The following is a 16,971-nucleotide window of genomic DNA, read 5'->3' as shown; positions in this document are numbered from 1 at the left end:
AATAAACAACAGAAGTTTTGCCTGCATTAATCTGTCCCCATATGTAAAATGTAGTCTCCTGCGGGTTCTGATAAATAAAACTATGACAGTAGCATTAGCTCTTTTCCAACTCAGTAGCCAATATTTCACTACAGATCCACAGCCCAAGCCGCTATTCTGGTTGCAGCTGAGCCTGGGTTAAGAGATTACTGGCTCCAGAGGGCAACCCACCTCCTTCCTGCCAACAAACTGCTCATGTAATTTCCCCCTGAAATGATGAGAATTAAAAGAACTTTATCGGCCAAAAATCCTCTAAAAGGCTAATTCAGATTAAACGGGGTTAGGGAGCAAGCATGCGTGTGACTCTTTGCAGAAACCAAATACCACTGGTAAAGCCCTCGCACACTTAAGTCATCTGAAGTTTTACTGCTGACATCACCAGGGCCAGGATTGCAGTGTAAAAGCTGTAGTTTACCACTTCATCTCCACTATCTTAAATGGTGCAGTTTGGAGGCCAGGTGCCCATTCTGCAGACCAGTTTAAAATGCCCCTTTCAAAGAAATAGGGAACAGCAGCTTCACTGGTCTTTCCCAGTGCTTGAGTCAGTCACTAGTATTATAAGAATTCCATACATGTATATGCAGAAGTAACTGCAACCAAGAGTATATCTGGATATCAGCTGCTGGCCTTCTCTTCTTGGTTTTGGAGTTGTGGGGTTTCCTCTCCCCTGCCACTCCTTTCCATGTATCCTTTCTTAATTACTAGTCATGAAGAACATTTTCATTATTTAGGAAGCCTGAAAATTTGCGGAATAGACCACTAAGCCTTTATACATTATCAGATAAGTCTGCTATACAATATCTGTGAAGATCAAGTTATGATGATAGAATTTTTATGATTAAGGGCAACTGCAATCATTTCAATGTTTAAATTAAGGATATGGTTGCTAAATGAGATTAAGAACACGCAAGCAGATTAGAAAATATTGAGGTAGCACAGATTACTTTTATCATTTCAGTTTTAGGTAAAGCAAAATCATAGCTGATCACCAAACTTTCTCAGCCACATCAAACTGCCCCTCACACCAACTGCAATTATCAATCAGAGACTGCAAAACTTGCATAGCTCTAGATAAGAAAGTTAAAATTTGGCATGCAGCAAAATCAGCACTGCAAACAAGTCATACTTACTGCATTCTGTTGCAAAAAAAAATTACATAAACTGCAGTCAGTACTTATAGTTCCATAACAACACAGAATATTTCTATTAGCATTTATTTAGTGTACCAAGTAGATCAGTCTTTTTATCAGACTCATCACTGTACATCACTGGAAGTGTGAAGTACCACAAAAAGTTATGTATTACTTCTTTGTAGATGAGTGTTTCCTTAGGTACCACCCAAAGATTACCAAATAAACCAAGGGACTGAGGCACATCAGAGTGTAACACAGAACAGTATTCTTGCATTGTCAGCTCTTTAAACCACCATGTATTTTCTTTTGTCTCAAAAAAGCCATATACACATATAACCTTTTGTAGACAAAGGGTGAGGAGAACAGGGAAGGAAAGAGTGAAGGAAGAATGAGTAAAAGTTTGTTTGACACATTCAGATAAGGCCATCACTTTAGATATATTGAGTTTGAAGAAAGAGGACCCCAACTGACACATCACCTTGACAAAGAGGAAGGGTAAAACACACGCTGTATCCTCCTGCCAGGCACATGCCACCCAACACAGAAAGATTGTTTCTCCAAAAGAACATGTTGTTTTGATTACAAGCATTGCAGGACTTTTCACTCACATATTATACACAGTATTCATCTTTCTAAAAGAGGATGGAAACTGAACTGCAAATCCAGCTAAACCATGTAACTAAAAGGTCATTAAGAATATATTGAAGTAATTGCTAGATGCTTTCCTGATTTGCTATGTATCTGTGATATTTATGGTTTGCCAAAGAAAGGCAAACCAAAATCCACAGACTTCTTCACAGATCGCTCACTTTAAGCTATGAAATTCTGTTCGATATTGCCAAGCCACTGAAAATTGCCATTCCAGGAAAAGAGTGATTGAAGAGCAGTAGCAATTTTGTTCTTTATGTACGATACAGAGCAAAAGGCTAACAGCTAATTTACAGCAAAGAAAATGAGGGAAAATGTTTGGAATTACAGAAATTCTCAAAACACTTAACTTTGAACACACCAGAAGATATTCAGTAAATTAAATACACTTTAGAAAGAGGCATTTCCTTTTACAGGTTTTAAGAAACACTGTACAAAAGAACAATTAGAGTGTTTATCTCAGGGCAAATCTGAGTAAGGCAACAGAGACTGTGAATTTATTCTCTCTTACTGTATATCTATAATTTTTAATTATGTGAGGGCTTCATAAAGCATAGGCCAATTCTCACAAATGAATTATCCCCCAGTTTTTTAATGAAGGCTCCTTGAAATTAATATGACAGAACTAGAAGGGATCTAAAGGACTTCTGACATTGTTTTTTAGAAGGCAATAGAGAATGATTATTATCAGTGATAACACATCACTAAACCCATTCAGGAGAAATGAACTGGTAGGATCCAGCCACCAGAGACCGTGCTTGTTCCTTATGCTGACCATTTGCATTAAGCAACGGAAAGAGTTCTGACCAACACAGAACGACCCAAAATTTCAGGAAGAGTTAATAAACTCAAATATTCTTAGTAAATTTTAGGGGAAAAAAAAAAAAGTATTTAAGAACAGCATTTCCCAAAGTGTCAGCTTCTTTTCCAGGCTGTAATTCTGCTACTTTAATGTTGAGAGCACCACTTCAATCTATGCATTTTGATAGCAGCATTTCAAACTATCCCTTTGAAATCACTGTGGAATACAAAATGTATCCTTTGGGGAAGAAAATCACCACTCAGCCTCTTCAATTAAATTAAAAGTGCTGGGAAACATAATGTCACCTGAAACAAGCTTAAAGTCATGTCAAATTTATAGCTACAGAGCAACCAGCCACCCTCAGCTTATCCCTTCAATCTTTTATTAGGTGCAACGATACATTTAGACAAGTAGAAAAATTCACTGACAAAAATCAAAGCCTACTTCACCACGTTTTTCACTTCACAAATAATGGTGTCTTGCTCGTACAGCTTTATTCTTTATCAACCTTCAAACTGCCAGGCATCAGGGTGGCATTTCATGAATAGCAAGTTTGTGAGCTCTAAAAAGTTCTGCTCCAGGTAAAAATATAGTGCTCATATACACAAGCAGATCACAATGTTATACTTGCTCAGGTTGTTAAGAGTTAACCATGAAAAATGAAAAGTTCTTCTATTGAACCACTGCTCTTATATAAATCACATACATATGCTTGCAAGTCTAAGGAATATATTTTTTTGTTCCTTAATATTTTACCTAATTTCTTCTTTGGAAGTTTCCAGTCATGCATATCATGGAATCATCTGAAAAAACATATATAGATGTTCCTGACCTTAAAAATTGTTATACCAGCAAAATACCAAATAAAAATGCCTCCATATGTTGATGATGAATGTAATTTCTTGAATTAGATACAGAACACTAAATAGCTAATCCAGGGTATTTTTGTATGAAAACCAGCTACCTCCTATCCTTCCCTCCACATAGAGAATTCAAATTCACTCATGAGTACTCAGATACCAGTGATTTTCAGAGACACTGAGGCAACTCAGATACCTACTTCAAACTGAAAACTGGGTTCTTTTCCATACTAGTAGGTAGGAATAAATTCTTCTCTTTCCCCTTGTCTAATAAACCCCTAGTTTAAGTGTTCTATTTTCTTGTGTTTTCTCCACTGTTTTCCCCAAATCAAGCATATGGTGTTGTCCAAATCAGTTGTATCATTGCCATCACACCTATACAAGGTGTTTCTCAATATTTCCTCTTCCTTCTTCATCTTTCATCACAGCAGTTCTTGTTGATAGCAAATTCAAAAATCTACATATTGCTCAGTCTATGACCACCGACAAAAAGGTGTTGGGCAACACCTTTTCAAATACCTTATATGAACACACGCGACTGAAAAATAGATGAGAAGCATTTAAAGTAAAAGCACGATTTAAAACAAAATCTAAACATTTCAAGTTATGAGACTGTGGAATGAACAGAACCAATGTCATTAAAATGAACTTTCTGGTCAATATGGAGGGGAGAAGACATACAGAGACTGATGCTTTTGCTCTAACAAATGTAGCCTCAGAAAGTAACTTATTTCAGCATCAATGCAGCTCCAGGACTCAGAAGTCTCTGACCTTCTCCTAACACAGGCAGGTGATCCCAGGTAGTTCCATCAGGCCCCTAGACTACTACTGAGAGTAGTAGAGAAAAAGCCAGATGGCAAAAGTAATGATGGTAAAAGACCAACATACTCACTTCACTGAGATGAATGGTGGAATGAATGGTGAAACCAACCAGCAAATTTAATTTCTATCCAACTGTGGTGTCTGGGGATAGGGATTTTTATGTATGACCACAGAAGCACATGAGTTTATGAGATGAAACTAAGAAATACAAATGCTAGAAAAAGAAAAATCAGCAAGATGGGGAAAGTGCAATTAAAGAAAATGAAAAAAGACACATTTTTATCTTAGAAAAAACAAGCTACATGTTTCCCATGTACTCAGTTCTAACAATTTCTTCTAGTTTTTGCAAAGTCAGTGAAGATATGTTAACAATATTCATCCCTTGTGTTTCTGTTTACATATGTAAACATTTGAGTAATCAAACGTAACTGAAATATATCTCATGTGAAAGAGAATAATGTCTGTGCTTTTGTGTAAATCCCTCTGTAGGCAAAGAACCAGAGAAGCATATAATTTAACTATAAATATTCCACATACATGTAATCAAACTATGTTTCAGTGTGTCTAAAGGAAGCAAGAAAGATATATGCTGAAGCTTCAGGGCTTATTCATTTTCCATACTTGCATAGCACAACCAGCTTCAGTTCTTATTGATGATACTGGCACTGGTAGAGAACCAGGCACTCTGAAATCCCTCGTGCCCTCAGCTGTGGTGTCCAGACATGCAGGTTTAAAACCAAATTTGGAGTTAAAAGGGCAAGCAACTACAGCGAATCCAGTGCACGCAATGCATGTGTGATCCACGGGGAAACCCCGGTACAATCATTCCAACAAACTCAACCTGATAGATTACAGTCCTGGAACAACAGAAATTACAAGTAGGCAAAAACCTACTATATAATCATACCCATTCCTCTACTAAGACAGAGCAGCTGCTATAGAGCAAAACATTATCCTCACAACCTGAAGCAGAGCATTTGTGTGTATTGCTCCAGCATTTCAAACATTTCCTCTGTTAAAAACAGCCAGCCAATGGGATTTACTTCATAAACCTGTGTTTTGTGAAATAATCCTCTCTAAATACTTAAATCATAATGTGATTCATTAAATGGTGATTAACTTCCTCTGCTTCTAAGCATTCTAGCACTTAAGAAATTACTGCTTTAACTGTATTTTAAAATCTCCACAGCACATAGGAGTCCAACCAAGGGTCCCTCTCTGTAAAACTCCCCTCCTTCATAACACTTGCCAGCAGATGTAGTTGATCAATTATAGATGAAAAATACAGTTCTCTCTTATACTACCTGGGCCTTGCCCTGTGCGATCAGATTGATTAGAGGGCCAGGTACATATATTTTAGCACTACCCCCCTTGCCAGTATATGATATGCTGATGGGCATCAGAAAAGGGTTGAACAATTTCAAAAAGTAAATCTGTTGTAAGGTGAAGTGACTAGAAAAACAGGCTGGAAATTATGGTCTGGATATTAATGCAACCAGCAAAACAACAGATACCCATGGCTGAGCTAGAGTCAAAGTCAAGACATGAAGAAAAGGTCCCCAGAGCCTAAAAGAATGAAAAAAACCCAAAAGCGCCAATTTTCTCCATATGTTCTTTTTTGCCTGTAATAAGTCATCTTTCTAGCAAATAACTAGAACCATCTCCATTAAAATCATCCTTGAAGTGTGGGAGGGGGAAGTCTCTGGGCCAGTAGCAATCTCTTGGAGCTCAGCATGCTCTGCAGCTGTAATTTCTTTCATGTAATGAACAGGATAGAAAAAAGCAAAGCAACTATTCAGCAACTGGACCAAGCTGTTGTATAGGTTTATGGTAAAAGTGGAAATACCTCCCCAATTTTTTCATGCCTTAAACATCTAAGAAAGTCATTTTCAGTGTTTACCTCCTCCTTATTTGGTTACCTTCGTCTGAAAACAGGTAATTACCACAACTATGAACATGTTAATATAATGAAACTTCATTCTTCATATTTCTAATGGATTCCCCCAATAAAGATATTGGCATTTTATCAATGTACAGATGACAGTTTATGTAGTACATGCAATATTACCAAGCTTCTTTCCATCACCACAAGGGACTTCTACACACAAGAAACAAGCTAATTGCTGTAAATATGTATAAACACTATCAAAGTGCATCACGGACTGTGAGGAACGGACCTGGTTTTACTGCTGATTTTTACTGCTCTTTTTTTGGTGGTATTTTTATTTTCTGCTGGAGTTTATGCAGCATATGAATGCTGCCATGTCTTTGCCTGTTCTTGTGTACATGGAGCAAAAGGAGTTGGTCGGATGCTGTCCTCAGAGACAAGGTATTGACATCACCTCAGGTCAACCCTCAGCAGATGTCTGAGGGCCAAATGGAAACAGACGCTCTCTTTCTGAAGCTTTATTTTTGCAGGCCTATGCCCAGCACATCCCTGCTTCTCCTCAGGCTAAAACATGTGGAACAAACTGCTCCGCCAAGGGACTGAGCAAAAAGCATTCAAAAGCATTCACACTCTCGAATTGTCTTCTCAGGGCCCGCCAAATTTCAAGAATAAACCTTGTTTAGCAGCCTCAACTTTCATAAAACTGCACTCCAAATCATTAGCTGCATCATATGGACCAGCTACATAGTGACACCTGAAATCTCAGAATAAAACCTTTAAGCCAACTAGCACAGACACATTTTTATCTCTGAAAGCTAGGAAGGATGAAATATTCACACTTTCTGTATGGCATTCATTTTTATACACCCTATCCCTCATCTACATAGTAAATGTACACAACAGAAAATTAGATGTCCAAACTGAACAGGATCTCTCCTCCTCATTGTTGAAACCTACCAGGCCCTCAGTCATCTGCCTTCCTCAGCCTTCTTTCTTTTGCATAAACCCCACCCCTTCCACATATTGCAGAGATGTGGAAACCACTTCTGCCCAAAAATATAGAAACAAACATGGAATAAAGCAGGAGCAGTCCTAAATCTACCCCAGGAAGTCTACAATCCAGCTGGTTCTGAAATTCTCAGTGCCACCACCAACCATCGTCCCTGCCCAACTCAAATCACAGTCTAGACTGCAGACTGACTACGTATGCAGCTACTCAAAAATGTGGATAAGCATACGTGGAGCAGTTAGTGTTAGGCTTCAATCTATTGCTCAAGCTCTAGCAATGTTACACAACCAACCCAGCCCTGTAGCCTACATTTTCACACTAATCCTGGTCCTTAAATCCTTGGCCATAGACAACTCACACAGAGACACTCAGAATTTCAGCATTTTGTTTTCAAAACACATACAGATTACCACAAAGGGCATGGCAGGATTCAAAAATAAACACAGCTTTACAGCACCTATTTTGTGGGTTGTTCAGCCAAGCTTGCTGTTGACATCTGCCAAACTCACAGAGGCTGAGGATTATCAATAGATTTAAATTCCCTAATCGGAATTTTTGGACAGCCACGTCCTTAAATCTGCTTTCTTGGATAGCTTTTGGGTTTGTCCTTGATAAAATACTAGCAGAAACCAAATCCCAAAGAGTATATGCCAGCATTATTAATACTTCAGTAACTTTCCATTGTTAAGTTTCAAGAAACCTCCAGTTACTTTGTAAATTAACTTAATCTTAAATTACAGAAAAATGTAGGAATTACAGTGGGCAGCAAATAAACTTTCAAAAATAGATAAAAAAAAATCTCATTTATATAAGCTTGAATTTGCATATAATAGAAAAAGAATGCTATTGTCATCAGAAGGTGAAGTGTTGGATCTTTCAGAATGGGAAATCTAGATTTCTTTACTCTTCTTACAGGAGGAATTGTACAATGTGCTAAGGAATCATCCTGAACAGGGATAACGCCCAAGAAATACTGTCTTCCCTGTCTATTAGCAATCAAAAAAAACCCCTCAAAAATCTGTAGCAAACTAATGTTTTTGCAATGGAAGCAGACTATAATATATTACAATAACTTTCAAGTGAGAATCTCAGGACAAAACAGGTAAATTAGAATATCATCAGTTTATTCTTTCAGCGATCCTGATGGGCAAGTGTAACACTAAAGGAAAAATAAAATAAAATAAAATGCACCCTTCAGTAAACACATATCTTGCTACTTACTTCAGTGGTACTAAGCTTCACGTGTAAATATTTTGCATGTATATAAAGAACTCCTACTACCCCTTTTGTAGTGTGTAGCAGGAGTTCAGTCTCCAAGGTACAAGAACACTTTAGGTCAAGGCACATGCACTAATGATAAACCTGTCTGCTTCTTGAGTATAAACATGATTAAAGCAGGCTTTTTTACCTTCAGCATATCAAATAGCTTACAAGTTTTAAATGCACAAGTTCACAGATGAAGTCTTTCCAATACATTTTTGCCAAAAAACATTCTTTGTAGAGATGATGTTAGTTCTAACCTTCAAGAACAGACATGAAAGTCAATATCTGACTTAAGAATTAGGTTCAGAAGGGAACTACACATTTTTAGTCAAAAGTGTTAAATAATTTAGTTAGATGGATATAATTACTGCCATTGGCTACACCTCAGCTAATATTTCAGATGTTTAGCCATTGTGTTTACAAATGTACCACACAGTAAACCACTCCAATTTCCATTATACTTTTTATGCTGTAAATCTTTAGGCATCGTTGAATTTTCCTTCAGTTACGGTATTATACAGTGTTAAAATTTGCTTCATTTATTCTTTTAATATAATTAACTTTTAATAATATATTTTTTGTGAAGTGGTTACTTAAATTCTCAACAATAATTGGCTTTTGTAAACATTTTCTGAAGATCTTTAATAGTTTTTGTGAGATTCAATCATTTGTTACAAAACTTGACATAAAAATATGTGGCAGGCATCCTCTTGCTTGACCTTACTCCATGACATTCATTCAAGCAACCACAAGACCAGTTACACTTTGCCTATACAATGTTTATCACAGAATTATTTTACTCAATTTTAGGATTATGACATAATATCATTTTTTGTTCCAACTACAGCTGCATAGAAAATTAATCTTGTTTTGCCTCGAAATAATGTCTTTGCTTTTGATTTAATTGAAAATAAGTCAGCGGTTTCTGATTATAAAATTAACCTGTCTGGAAACAGAGATGACTACGTGAGAGGTAACGGAAACACAGCTGATTCGGGACTTGCTAATGGACTATTTGTCTATCATTCACCCTTCGAATTACAGTACTGCTATGTAGTCCCACTACCACTACCTGTAAGAGTGACCTCTAGAAACCTAAACCAATCAAGCTTCTTTTTCAAACATGTTTAAATTAAAATATGGCATAGTATATAATATGGTATAGTATGCTTCTGGCATACTACCTGACTTCCATTTTCAATGTTCAGAAATAATATCATTATTTCTGTGATGCTGAACCAAGCTACTTGGCTAGTGCTCTTACCTCATGAAAACATCTTGTATGAATATACTAATGAATTTGATCCTCGAATCACAAGGCAAAACTTTCCCACCTTTCCCAGCAGAACCAACATGCAAGATTTAAAGGAGTGAATAGCAACTACCTGTACGATTTCATAGCTTTTGAGTTTGCATGAATTGGGAAAGCTACATTTTAATTCAGTATGAAAGTGAAGAGAGCCTTGTTCTTTCATTTTTCTCCTGCAAAACTACATCTCCCGTACTCCACTACTTACTTGTGACCTTCTAAGATGTTGAACTCCTATAAAAAAAAGAAAATTACATACAAGAAACAACCTTGTCTCTAGAACACCATCCCACAAACACAATTACTCATCTGGCTTGTGCGCTAGTGCAAGCTTCTGTCTCCCACCCCAGCCTACATGTTTATCCTTAGTCAAACGTAAAAGAGCAAGCTAGTGAAAACAAGAGTCCTGCCTGAAGATGCCAGCAGTACTAGACCAGTGTCCAGCTTTCTAAAGGTATGTCAAGGACCAGTCCCAGAGATCTGGCACCGAGATCTCCATTCAGCCACCTGACCACTTGCAATATATTTGCGTAAATACCTTCTTATGTTTAATGCAAACAACACAACCTAGCTTAGTAAACCCTTGAAGCAAGTATCAGCTTTGTTCTTCCTCTTCATGGAAGTATTTTGATTTGCACATACTTTGATGTTATGCTTCTGAAATAAAACTTACACCACCCTCCCATGTACAATTACTCTTTTCCTGGATTATTCCCATCTTCTACATAGTTTAAATATACTCCCTGGATTTTCAGAGGGATGTAGCAGAGTGGGTGAGGATTCCATGTTTTCTACTGATTTTTCTCTCTTCAGTTGAGTTTCTAGTTTAAACACTATAAAGATTCCAACCAAGATCCATAAATCTCTTAAGAAGCCTTGTCAGAATAAGATTTATGAAAACACCCTCTCCCTAGTGTTCCCTAACCTAATTAAAAACTCCTCGTTGATTTTGTTTCAAAATACCACCAGTCTAAAAATACTATCATAAACAAATAGCAGTGAGCCACAGATCGTTAGCTAGGAATCGGTACAGAATACTTAATGAAGGGAATCAAGATGAAAAGGAATATAATTCCATCTTTGATTTTGACAGGAAAAAAAATGTATCATCTTTGCTTTTTTTAAAGTGTACAAAGCTTGTTCAAAGACATCCACAAAATGCCTCAAGGCAGAAATGACACTGCAGTTCCTCTTATGCTCAGAATGTATATCACTGTATTTAGTTTACCCATCATAAGGATTTATTTACCTATGGTGTAAAAACACAAGTTTGGCTTTCATAAATTTTTGTTTCAATTACCAGACATGCTAAGACATCTCTCTTTGGCTTACTTTTCTAGTGTGGGGTTTTTTTGTCAGGAATGACACACTTGATTTGAAATTACATGCATTCTGATTCATGAACTATGCTATTAAACTTTAATAACAGCTCTCACGTTAAATGTTTACTAATATAAAGGTCTTACCTCAAAAATTTCAAAGCCATAGATGTCCAGCACCCCCATTACCTTCTTTCTCACTTTTGTTTGTGCCTTGAAAAAATAATAATTAAACATTGAGTCATCTGTACATTTCACACTTGGGAGTCAAGAAAACTGATGTATCTCGTAAGAAGGCTGTCAAATTCTGTAAACTAAAATGTTATGTAGTTTCCCAAAATACATTTAGCATGAATTATTTTATAAGCTTTAAAACAGAGCAGACAGCAATTTGTTGAGCTGTGATGCAGTTATTCACCTGTACCATGTCTAACAGCGTAAACCAGGAAAAATGAAATTGGCAAATACAATTCTACTGACCACTTTAAAGGGTTTCTATTGATTTTTTACAGGCACAAAACAATGATACCTTAATGCTCTCATTGATTCTGGTAACAAGCCAAGAGAACAGTCGACTGTATAGATTCTTAGCCAGAGCATCACGGGCGTAGTAAGCCTAAACAGAAGAAACAAGAAAAATGTTATAAATGCTGGGCTAATCTCAACGTTTTTGCTACTGACATATCTTAAAGGTGCTATGAACAGAGTGGGAATGGCTCAAGCAGCAGTGCCTCTGCCCAAACAGGCACTGGAGCCATACCAGGGGTGCCAGGATACTTTGGCAGAGTTGGTAGCTTGCTGATGCACCCCTCTGCCTTCCTGGCCATGAGCTGGCTGGAATAGCAGCCACAATCACGGCACTTCGGCTCCCTTTCTGCTCACCCGGACATCCTCTAAAGACTCACATCCCCCATCCTAATCCTAAGCAAAGGGACTTGAGCAGCTGCAGTTAGGGAAACGACATTCCTGCTAGCCTGAGCTGATGAGACACAGGTGGCAATCACACAACATTACAGAAAGATAAGTCCGCACTGGCAGCAGCAGTTTTTCAGCAACCCCGGGGCATACAACTCACATGAAATTACACCAGTTGCTCTAAATGAAAACAGCCTGCCGCAGTACTTTCAACATGCCTTTGTGCAGAACTGTTTCATCTTTTCATTCTCTGCAACCTTTTCCTATCCCTCATCTTTTTGAGGTTACTCACAAACAAAACATCCAGTACATTTGAACACTTACAAACTGCTGAAGAAAAAATACACTTATGCTGGTTATATGTTCTATTCAGTACAGCCTATTAGTTGTAGTTTTTATTTGGGCAGTTATGGTTTAGTCATGTAGAATAAACTGCCATTTTAAAAATTTCTTTCCTTTAATCAGGTGTTCTTTTTACCTGAGCCACATTCAGTGTTGTTGAAACTTTCTCTTGCTTGGCTTCAACCGTCCGGAAGCTGAAAGCTCTTTCCAATACAGACTGGTCTATACCTGTCAACTCGCAGATTTCCTTGAGTTCTAGCATGAAAAAGCAGAGTGTAAATATAATGAATCCTTTTGTATCATTGCTTTTACTTCCACAAAACTATTAGCTTTTAAGTAGTTCAGTATTTTCCCAAATCAGGTTTTCTTCAACAGAAGCATCCCCCCTTCACACTTTCTCCCAGCTACTTAAAAATATGCACATAGTGAGGAAACAGAGTTATTAGTTTTGAAAGCACTTTCTATCTGGTTATTTTTGTGAAGGTAAATACCTGATTTTCTGTCAGTAACTGCTTTTCATGATGAAAAAACTTCCAAATGAAAATAAATGAACTTTCAAAAGGTATCAACTGCAAAAAACATGCCCAAATGAATCTGACATTACAGGCAGAGATGCCCTACTACAAAAACCAAAAAGCCTCCACTGCAGAATAACCAAGCCCTTACAGAAATGCTTAGCACCATTTAACATTTCACAAGAAAGTGTTAATAAAGTGGAAAAAAAAGAAAATAATCATTTGTGGACTTTCAAACAGAACAACTGACACTGCACAGAATTCAACCCATACTTGCCTGCGAGTAAGTTCTGGAAACAATCTAATTTAATTCATCCGTAAGGATATTGTATGTCTACAGAAATCACAAAATTAGTAATGACTTCAGACAAATTAGTGGTCTTCCTGCCATCACTAATCTCATCTTACCATTTTTATCTTTGATTTTACTCTCATCTAGTCCATTCACACGAGATTCAGGCTTAAATTCAATATTTCCCAATTTCAGAACGGCTGCCACCACTTCAAAAACAGACTGTGTTTCATGATCCATAAAGCCAACAATCTGCATTGCATTCTGTAAAGGGGACAGATAAAACTATGAGATAAAAGAACCTACATATATATATAAAAGATAGGTTGAATAACAATGAATATGAATGTCAATCCAGTCCTTTTCTAGGATTCCTTCAGTTTGCGTGTTTCTAAAATGCAGTACTTTCACTGGGTAATCGGGTCCTGTATTATTCTTATCCTCGCGTACAATCAAGCAAAAAGCACCATGGTAAATCATCTTGAGAACCATCCCAGCCTGCTTTTCTTTCAACTTGGTCAGCATCACTGGGTTCACGAAGCTCAATCACTGCCATGATAAGCAGCTACACAATATAACCTTTTCCATGGTCTCATCAAGGGGTCTGGGCTGCTTTTTTATTCTCCTTCCCTTTTTTTTTTTGCCTTTTTCGTATTTCCACTTGAACATTCCAGAAACTTGGTTCTTTGTATTTTCTAGTTGTACTTAAGCTTCCCTGTACAAACATGCTATACTCTTGCACCAAGGGTGCTAGCACTCAGAGAAGATGGCCCTCTCAGCCCAGCCCAGTACAAATGGCCAGACCTAGGGCATAAAACCTCTGCATTCATGTTGAGCCCTTTGGGATTTACACCCAACCCCTGTTTCTTCTTACCCTAACTGTTCTGAAGTTTGCAGCATCATCCACTCCATTCACTTTGGCAGAATCAAGGCCCAAGTAGTTGTATCTGCTGAAGTCCCGCTCCAGTTTAAGTTTGCCTAATAAATCAAATAAAAATATCATTAGTAACAGCATGCTTGTTAGTAGCTCTTTTATCCCTGAACCAGTATTGTCAAGAGCTGTTGTTACTAGTAGGTTTAAGTTTTCTTCAAGGATCTTTATTACGAGCCTTCTGAATAAGAATAGGCTTTCTTCTTTGTTTATAATACATTGCAAAGCCATTTCTGACTCAGATATCTGGCTAATACCAAACCATATATTTACTTTGGTATTACTATTGCTGCTACCACCATATCACATTTCCCACAAAAGATGATGGGTATGGAACAGCACATTAAGTATGAAGAAAACCCGTATCTGAAAATGGCACAGAGGCAACACTTACAGAGGAAGTCTTCCGATGCACCAGACAGTATCTGATAGAAAATGTGGAAGTTTCTTTCACCTCTTGGCTGCTTAACAACACGAGACTTCTCCAGCAGATCTAAACAAGCAAACAAAATCTTACATGTCAGGGAAAGATTGCTGGCGCAAAATTCTTTAATATGGACATAATCCCCCATTGTTTTCTACTTCATTGCTTTATATCATCATCAGCAAATTAGAAGGTGATAAATGGTAGGCACAAACCTTATCACAATGTATCACATTAGTACATATTTCTCAAATAAGTCATTTGAGCAAGCCGTAAACCCAATACACTTATAAAAGATGCAGTCTGTGAGCTGCAAAGAAAACTCATGTCAGGGAGGCAAAGTGCTCAAAAGATGTCAACCAATTTACAGTACCACCACTAAATTTAGATTTGGTGAGAATGATTATATGGGCAAAGGTTTGAAAAGAACTGAAATGTCAACAGGCTAAGCACAGGGAAGATGGGAAAACGAAAGAGGGAAGCCAAATAAAGAATTTAAACTGAGTGATCACGTAGCACTTTGTGATCCTCAGGTGCATCAGACTATGAAATAACTCCCAATGGGACTGACAGAAGCTCCATCATAAGACACTTAAAGTCAAATGGAAAAGCAGCACTTTGAAAAGCATCATTGCACTCACTGAATAATCTGACAAGATCGCTTCGACCACCACCATGAGTGATGGGCACATTTCTAGACCTTACCAATAAGGGCAGGAATCTAGGCAGACAGCAGAAGCAGACTGACTTGTAGCACACTGCAAACACTTCAGACTCTCCATCATATTTACCATGGAGGTGACACTACAAAGCTGGTGACCACAGCCCGTGCTGCATGGAAAGGCTGTGGTTCCCAGCACACCAGGAGAGGCGTGCGATAAGAGAACCCTGGACAGGTATCAGTGTCACTCACTGGTTTTTCCTTCTTTTCTCACTGGCAAACAAGGGCTCCATACCATTTTTCCAGATAGCAAACCCACAGTTCCCAGTACACAGTTTCTCTTAAGCTACATATATATTCAGCGACACGAAGACCAAGACATTCAGTGCCTCATTCCAAGTACACAACAAAGGAGTTTCCCTATGTACCTACCACCACACACCCACTATAGCTCTCTGACTGTGGTTAAGTTCTCTCTAGGCTACATTCATGCAAGAAGAAAGTTCCAAAAGGGAAATCATCACAGCTTGGCTGTCAATCTACAGAAGAGCTGCCACAAAGTTGAGACATTCAACAAAGGTAAAACACCGGGAACACCAATTCATTTAAGGACATGTGGTAGGACAAGGGGTAATGGGTTCAAACTTAAACAGGGGAAGTTTAGATTAGATATAAGGAAGAAGTTCTTTACAGTGAGGGTGGTGAAGCACTGGAATGGGTTGCCCAGGGAGGTTGTGGATGCTCCATCCCTGGCGGTGTTCAAGGCCAGGTTGGACAGAGCCTTGGACCACGTGGTTTAGGGCAAGGTGTCCCTGCCCGTGGCAGGGGGGTTGGAACTAGATGATCTTAAGGTCCTTTCCAACCCTTACGATTCTATGATGCTATGATTCTATGTGGGGTTGCTGAACATTTCCCCTGCCTGGCTACTACAACATCCAATGAAACTGAGCCTGTTTAGTCTTAGCAATCTGGCAAGGTAGAGGCAGTGCTCAGTGGAGCCCCCTTTGTGCCGCAACCCCCCTCTATCCCTGCCACAGGGAGCCGCAACCCCTGGGCTCCACTGGCTTTCTGGCACACCAGGGCTTAGCCCAAGGGGAGTGCCTGCTCTGGGGTTCACTTCATGAGCAGAGCAGTGCAATAGAGTCCATCCATATTTTCTCTATCTATAAGCAGCATGTTGTGCCTGTGTTGTCCATTGTAATTACCTAAGGTTACAGCCCTTCTTGTGGAATAGGAACCAAAGGCCGAACTTCAACACACAAAATTATCTAATTAGGAGGCCCCCCTCCAAATAAACAAAACAGATTCAAAAATTAATTTCTGCTTTAATAATTAACCAGTGACAAAAATGACAGAATTCAGACAGTGTTATTAATGTTCTGGTTGGCTTATTGTAGGGCAAGTTTCAAATATTTTACAGACCAGCTGAACTATGTTATTCCATAAACATGCAATTGTCTGAGAGCAGAAGTGTAACCAGCACCGTGGGTGATAGTGAGTAAGGCTCCCAGTGGCCAGAGCATCTGACTGTATGAAGCATCTAATGTGCTGTGTGACCACATCAGAACTTCAGCCTTGTTTAAACGGACATTTGTATTTTTATAACTCAATAACCCTACAGTCTCTTTCCTTCCAAAGGTGGCCCTGTTTCAGCACCTGGAAGTTTTGCGCATCCTGGTGGCAAAGCACACCCAAGATATACCCAAAAAAGTGGCTGTCACATATTGCCAGCAGCTCATCTTTACATTAGGATGGGGCAGGTTACAGATTTCCACTTCTGCTTTTTCCATTTCATTGAC

At 38.4% G+C, this 16,971-nt stretch overlaps 1 protein-coding gene across 6 annotated transcripts in view; it reads right to left on the bottom strand.

Annotated features, from left to right (window-relative positions):
• Positions 1–16,971, bottom strand: part of MYO1B (myosin IB) — a 114,352-nt gene that overhangs the window by 31,023 nt on the left and 66,358 nt on the right. For 3 of the 6 annotated variants that reach the window (XM_030488923.1, XM_030488926.1, XM_030488928.1), the window contains exons 8-14: positions 14,482–14,580; positions 14,031–14,134; positions 13,273–13,420; positions 12,486–12,604; positions 11,622–11,708; positions 11,240–11,305; positions 1,170–1,175 (exon numbers count right to left, since the gene is read on the bottom strand). In XM_030488923.1, coding sequence (XP_030344783.1) covers positions 1,170–1,175; positions 11,240–11,305; positions 11,622–11,708; positions 12,486–12,604; positions 13,273–13,420; positions 14,031–14,134; positions 14,482–14,580 — 629 coding nt within the window. The remainder of the gene's footprint in view (positions 1–1,169; positions 1,176–11,239; positions 11,306–11,621; positions 11,709–12,485; positions 12,605–13,272; positions 13,421–14,030; positions 14,135–14,481; positions 14,581–16,971) is intronic. The other 3 variants (XM_030488924.1, XM_030488927.1, XM_030488929.1) reach the window with 1 other exon arrangement.

The sequence above is a fragment of the Strigops habroptila genome, chromosome 5, assembly GCF_004027225.2.
Source record: "Strigops habroptila isolate Jane chromosome 5, bStrHab1.2.pri, whole genome shotgun sequence".
NCBI lineage: Eukaryota > Metazoa > Chordata > Aves > Psittaciformes > Psittacidae > Strigops > Strigops habroptila.
The sequence above is the reverse complement of the archived record's forward strand: the minus strand, read 5'-3'. Positions and strand labels throughout refer to the sequence as shown.